The 6,896-nt window shown below is 37.4% G+C and overlaps 2 protein-coding genes across 2 annotated transcripts; both read right to left on the bottom strand.

Annotated features, from left to right (window-relative positions):
• Nucleotides 1–73: 73 nt before the first annotated feature.
• Nucleotides 74–4,388, bottom strand: pdcd5 (programmed cell death 5). Its single transcript, XM_038701736.1, has 6 exons — nucleotides 4,063–4,388; nucleotides 2,385–2,425; nucleotides 1,747–1,808; nucleotides 1,286–1,377; nucleotides 1,121–1,192; nucleotides 74–1,034 (listed from the first exon to the last, which is right to left on the bottom strand). The coding sequence occupies exons 1-6, from the start codon at nucleotides 4,126–4,128 to the stop codon at nucleotides 987–989; spliced, it is 381 nt and encodes a 126-aa protein (XP_038557664.1). The 5' UTR covers nucleotides 4,129–4,388; the 3' UTR covers nucleotides 74–986.
• A 700-nt stretch (nucleotides 4,389–5,088) lies between these two features.
• uraha (urate (5-hydroxyiso-) hydrolase a) lies at nucleotides 5,089–6,885 on the bottom strand. The gene is made up of 4 exons (XM_038701816.1): nucleotides 6,700–6,885; nucleotides 5,865–6,004; nucleotides 5,595–5,730; nucleotides 5,089–5,386 (listed from the first exon to the last, which is right to left on the bottom strand). Exons 1-4 carry the CDS (start codon nucleotides 6,751–6,753, stop codon nucleotides 5,297–5,299), a joined length of 420 nt encoding a protein of 139 aa, XP_038557744.1. The 5' UTR covers nucleotides 6,754–6,885; the 3' UTR covers nucleotides 5,089–5,296.
• Nucleotides 6,886–6,896: the final 11 nt, after the last annotated feature.

Below are 6,896 nucleotides of genomic sequence, written 5' to 3'. Positions count from 1 at the left end.
AAAGCTTGCTTATTAGCTGCAGTGTTATTAGACTTGACAGAGCATTTCTTACAAATAAAAAATTTAAATCACGTTCCTCCTTCATGCTTTTTATTTTAAAAGTAGTAGGATACATTTGAGAATCTGTTAACTTTTGTTTCTGAAAAAAAAAAAAAAGAAATTTGAAATTGTTTATTCAGCAAAAAGTCAATCATCCTTAAAGAAACAGTAAGTCAACTGTTTCCTATGGTGGTGAGACACAGTGTAATGATGCTGCTAAGTCTTTCTGTTCCTTCAAACATGATAATTGTGTTCCTTGACCCAATGGAACACAATCTGTGTAAAAAACAAAAATGGAAACCGCTTCTTCATAATAACTGATCATTTTAGAAATGCTTCACTAGGAAAAAAAAAAAAAAAAAAAACATTTAAGGCTTTTTTGGAATTTTTATGTAAACCTTTAAGATACATGTAAGCAAAAAGAAAATATCCAAATTCACCATCCGAAGCAAATGGAAGACTGTCCCTAAATAAGACAAGTGTACTGTATTCAAAGAACAGTCTAAATAAAATGCAGCAGTACGTTTCATCTAGTTTCTTGTGATTGAAGAACAGAAATCAAGCATGGTGAAAATAAAGAAAAAAAAAAGAGTAACTACTGAAAGAAGTAGAGGAGCCAAACAGTGCCATGAGCTGTCAGGGGTATAACACAAGCAGTGCAAATTCACAGCAACTTGACTGAGAAGAGATTGCAAAAGAACACTTTATTTGACTGTGTGTGTGTGTGTGTGTGTGTGTGTGTGTGTGTGTGTGTGTTCTACCCCCCACCACTTATGCCACAATGTCAACTCCACTTTGCTGCTCTTCCCTCTTGGTATGCAGATTCCAGAGACACACAGTAGCTAGTGTGGCATCCCAGGATTCAGCTGGTCAAAGATGCTGTCAGAGTCCTGGTAAAGTATATCCTCTCCTGATTTCTTGGCTCATTCCAGGGCTCCCTTTTAAAGTTAGTAATCATCCTCATCATCCGAGTCCATCACCTTCCGTCTGTTGAACTAACAAGTACAGAGCATAAATGACGTAAGATGGATAAGTGACAGTTCATGACTCAAAGATAAGATGACATTTCAGTGGAACTTACTTTGACAGTTGTCTTCTTGTCCGTTTGCTGACTGACCTTTTCTAGAATCTCGATCAAGCCCGTCTCTGAAATCTGACAAAAGAGAAAATCCATTCATTGCACTGCTGGCATGTGGAAAAATATCAGCAATATTAGTGCTTCAAGCGTCTGAGGTCATTGTCATACCTTTCCTCCTAACTTTCCAAAACGAGCCATTTGAATGAGATAGTTTTCAACTGCATTGGCCTTCTCTGGCTTTACCAAAGCGAGATTGCTCACTGAAAAAAGAAAATTATTTCACCACCTTGTGTTCACGTGTGTGGCACAACTTATTCATCACAAAGTATACTTTTAATGGAGCACTATGTAGTTTTTTTCAAAACTCAGAGAGAGGAGCATTTGTTTCTTAGATAAATCCTTCAGGACACTTTTATTTGTGAAGTCAAGTGAGTGAATACAAAAAACTCAGAAGGTGTGTTACAGAATATTGTTCTGATTGTTTTCTACAACATTCTCAACGCTTGCATTTTCACACACATTTTTGCATTACTGTTAGGGCTTTACCCTTATTTAAAATAACATTTTGGTTATACAAGAACATGACCCAAATTCCTAAGGGATCCCTTTAAATCTGAGAGCACACTTACATCTGGCACGGGCAGACTGATCGAGAACTTGAGCCAATATCGAGTTCCTCATGTCTGTTTCTCTGTGAATAAAAAGTTGCATATCACCACATCAGCACGACCTACTACTGTCTGGTACTAGGTAATCCATCCATTGTCAACCGCTTATCCTGTGTACAGGATCGCAGGGCCACACATAGACAAACAACCACTCACACCTATGGACAATTTTAGAGACACCAATTAACCTAGCTTTCTTTGGATGGTGGGAGGAAGCCGGAGCACGGACACGGGGAGAACATGCAAACTCCACCAAGAAAAAGCCCGGGGTAACTGGGGTTTGAACCCACAACCTTCTTGCTGTGAAGCCACAGTGCTAACCACTGTATCACCGTGCCACCCCAGAACTAGGAAATCATTACATTTATTAAACTGTCAAGCCATCAGAATACCAGCTGTGTCCCGCAGCTACACTGAGGTTGTTAGTGTTCAAAACTTTTTTACTAGTTTGTAGATAATGCACAAATGTTCTCTAAAGTCTATTTAGTTGAGTGATAAAGAAATTGAACTGTATTTCAATAAAACTACTGTACATTTAAGAACTATACTTAGAGACGTTATATAGAGACGTATAAGCTTTTGAATTAATCTCATCTTACCTTTGTTTTGCCTCCTCTCCTTGCTGATTATTTGAAGAATCCTGAAAGAATATGTAAGACAGTACCATCACATATAGGTTGTGTTTCTGCATTCAACTATCTGCAGAATCGATGTATAACCTAATAAGGAAAAGGATTTCATATCAGCCAATATTCCCTTCACTCAGGCCTCACAAACTATCTATCTCTAACTCAAAATGAGCAAGCAAAGTTCTAATCACATGTTTCACAAAAACAGTGTAATGACTGGCTAAAGATATGTTGAAATTTGATGAAAAGCCAGAATCTACAGTACGCTAGTTTTGAGGCAACAGATAAAGGTGTTCATGTGAGACACTAATCATGAAGACCAGGTCTGACAGGTTCAAGACAATGAGCACAGCTGGAGCCAAGACACATCTCTAAATTTATGGTATGTCGCTAACATCTACCCACTTCACATCTGAAAGGTCATTAGCTATATCTTAATGTCTATGTAGTTGTATAAGCTATATCTCAGTGTTGATGGATATCAATGAACTGTATTGTTTTTATGTTTTACCTTTTTACACATTTATGTTTGCACCTTGAACATTGTCCTATAATTGTTGCCTTTTATGATGCATTGGCTGCTTCCTGAAAAAGTTAAGAGACTGTTCATATTATTCAGTTTTTTAGTTCCTATATTTTAATATTTCTTAAGTCAGACAATGAATGTATGTCTCCATTTTGAAAGGTTGGTGGATTGTACAAACACCAGGGACAACAATGGAAATGAGTCCAGGACATTTCTTCTTCTTCTTTGAGTGGTGTTCATAAACAAAACAAAACCCACATGATATGCTGCTTTTCCACAGGAATTTTGCACACTCTAAAAAATCTCTTTACAAATACTGCAGGAAATACTAACTTTAAATTGTGAAAATGTTAGGTTTAGTTCAAAAATTGAAAGCTGAAGAAAGGCAGAGATTAAAGCCCTGAGCACTACAGCACAACCAATACGGTATCATTGAGGTGGATTCTAATCAATATCTGAGTACAAAATCCTGATTGATTTAAAATAAGCATATGATATGACGTTACATTTTTTTGATAAGGATTCCTTAAATTTAGTCATTGAAAAGTGTACTTATTTTTACATACTGTGGTATGTACCAAGATATGTTGGGTTGGACACTTTAATTATAATTAATTACTGTCAGATAACAGAGCAGTTTACGGTTTAGTGTGATTTCGTTATCTGTTCATGTAGTAAAGAAACAGTGACGTTCATAAACGGCTCTGCCTTTTCACTAACACAATCTATGAAAATACTCAACTCATAAGCTCACCAGTCTGCGGTCTACTTGTGAATATGGCCGCAAACACAAAATAGGTTACATGTTTTTAGAACTCGTTTCTCCATTTTGCTCAGCTAGCATAAAGCTGTCATTGTCAGAGGGGTGTGCGCTGTCCAGTCGATACAAAGTGCTAGTGAGAGGATGTTCGACATTACAGTGATTTATCTCGCTAACAACCGAGTTAATTACAGTTCATTTACACAGAGCATGGATCTCATAAGTGAGCTATGTCTATCGCAGGAGTAACAGTTGACTTGTGGTGGCTGGTTGAGCTAACGTTAGCAGCATAACGTTACTGAACTCAGCATCTCCTTTTAAGGCGGGCGCAAACACGCTTCCCAGCTCATGTTTTGTCTTACCCCGTGCTTTGCCTGTAGTTCCGCCATTCTTTGCCGCCTAATTGCCTCTAATTCGTCGTCTGCCATGATTTACAAAAGTAATATAGACCTAGAAGACTGAAAAGGGGATGCGGTAACGTAATGTAACCGAATGCACTCTAAACTCCCATAAGATGCAAGGCCCTACCGAACTCAGGGGAGTGTAATCAACATCGGGAAAAAAACGATCCAAAAGTCAGGGTAAAGCAATAGAGCACAGAGTAACGATCACATGAGAAAATATATTGGCTGTGTCCGAAATCCCCTCTCATTCACTACTCCCTACCCCCCATGTAGGGAGTAGTATGTAGAGCACTATATAGGGAGCTCACTAGCATTATTAAAACAACACTTTCGGACACTACCCCGCTTGTTATTTCGGCGCCGTTAATTACGTCATTGCCGTCAGACAATCAGTTTTTTCTATCAGCGCAGTGCATGATGGTATACATGGCTTGGTTAGTGACCATCGGTTGTACACTACTTTTCAAAATGCATTCTGGGATACATTGAGTGGCCTATATAGGGTATAATAATTATCACTATACATTCGGGCAGTACTACAAAATGGCGAGCTCACTATATAGTCCTCTACATAGTGAGTAGTTGGTGATTTCGGCCACACAGTCTATGGTTGTGACCTTATGAAAATTATGTTTATGAATTATATTTAATGTATATGATTTATCATATTATAGCCCGATTAATTTAATTTTGATTGATAAGTATAAATAAGCTTTTTGTGAGAGTAATATAATTTGTTAAATGGTATTTATATAAACCCTGCGATGGACTGGGGACCTGTCCTGGGTGTACAGCGCCTGTCGCCCAATGTCAGCAGGGATAGGCTCCAGTCCCCCCCGCAACCACTTTACGCAGGATAAGTGGTTGACGATGGACGGATGGTATTTATATAAAACGTGAATTTGTGTCATTTTAAATACAATAGTACAGAAAGAGGGTTGATGTTTTTAAACTTTAAATGCATGTTTACAAACGACAAACACATTTGACAACACATAACTTATTTAATAGGTTGTTTAATTGCAAAAAAAATAGTTATAGTGATTTTTGATTATTGTTAAAATTGATGAATCATTCAAATGGAGCATTGTGTCTTTTCAATAGGCGTGACAGTTCATCTGCTGCTGAGATGAATGTTCTGGAGTTGCCTCTGCCTGATAGATAGCTTCAAGAGGTTCATCACACTTGATCTCTAACTTCCTCTGTACGTACTATAAGAGAAACGGCTCAGGAGCAGAGGAACATGGTACTTTTGGCCAGGGTCTTTTATGGTGAAAGCAATCTGCAACAAAACAACAAACATGAAAGAGATCAACAATTAAGGTAGCCTAAAGTGTTTGCATATTACAGTTAAAATGAGGATACAAATTCACTGATCTAGTTACAAAAATATGGTAACACCACAAGCACGTAAATCAGCAGCACTCCTGCGGATGGCTTCCTCCATCGTGTTACCATGTCAACACATAACATTTTAAGTCTTTGCTTACCTCAACATACGGGTAAAAGCAGGTCTCTCCAATACTCTCCCAGTACTGAGCAGTGTCAAAACAAATTTTATACACACCAGATGTAAATATTTGTTTTGTGATGAGTCCTGGGCAACGTCCATCCTCATTAGTGGTCCTGTTGAGACAAAATATAAAGACCCATGAACAAACATATGTTTGTCCAGTGTATATTCCAGATTTTCCTGTGATCATACTTTGTGACTATATGTGTGTTTTTTTCTCATATGGCTGTTGTCCTCAGAGTTTTACCCAGCTGTTATCAAACTCCAGGCATTAGTGGAGGGGTCTTGTCGATAGAGGCTGAGGGCCATGTTGGAGCCAGGGATACCCATTGCAGTGTTCAGCACATGAGTGGTCAGAGGACTGGCTGAGCCTGCTATGGCTGTGATCTACAAAACATGGACATAAGACTTTAAATTGATAATGTGATTCTGAAGCAATCACATTAGCCCATATTCAAATTTACAGATATGCCTTTTTGACTATAGATTTTTTTTATATTGATACATTCCTAGTTTTTCAAAAGCCACATCTAGTTCACACAATTTCTGAACACTTACACATCAGATCTTGAATTTAGAGGGCAGCTAAATCAAAGTTTTCATCATGTGCTTTCATCTTCCTCCATCATTAATGAAAAGTTAATTAGGCCTAGTTAAAGAGAGAACCTTCAAATTTGGACCAGAAAAAAAGATTATATTGAGACAATGCATGTACAGTATATGAGAATTATTTGGGAATGCAAAGTGAAAATCCTGCTTCGGAACACAATAATGTCATTTTCTTTTTCAGCCTTTTTAGTTCTGTAATATGTCAAATTATGACATTTTGAAAAAACAACAAGAAAGTTGAATAAGGAAGTTGTAATTTATTACGTATAAATTCTTAGTATAATTGAATAACTGGACATGTAATTACCTCTACTAGCTACAGTACAAGGTAGTTGTCAATACTAATAATAACATCTGACTCTAAAATGTAGGTAAAAATCTGGACATAGGCTTTGACATTTATGTTTCATGTTTGAACAATTATTAAAGCATCATAGCCTGTTTAATTAAAATATTCTACTTTTTGAGCTTACCTTATTTTCAGGCAAAATATGACCCTTGAGTTGCTGCAGCCTGTAGGCACTCATGTGCACTGATGAATAAAATCGAAAATGGCTCAGCAGTTTTACCCCAAAAATGCAATTTTATGGTTTATTTAACATCATTTTGCCACAATGTCATCATGCAAACTGTCCTAGTCAATATGACATTCAGCACACATGTGCTTATC

This window comes from Micropterus salmoides, unplaced genomic scaffold (assembly GCF_014851395.1).
Source record: "Micropterus salmoides isolate LMB-PRFRI ecotype aquatic unplaced genomic scaffold, ASM1485139v1 Ms_hic_scaffold_6, whole genome shotgun sequence".
Taxonomy (NCBI): Eukaryota; Metazoa; Chordata; class Actinopteri; order Centrarchiformes; family Centrarchidae; genus Micropterus; species Micropterus salmoides.
The sequence above is the reverse complement of the archived record's forward strand: the minus strand, read 5'-3'. Positions and strand labels throughout refer to the sequence as shown.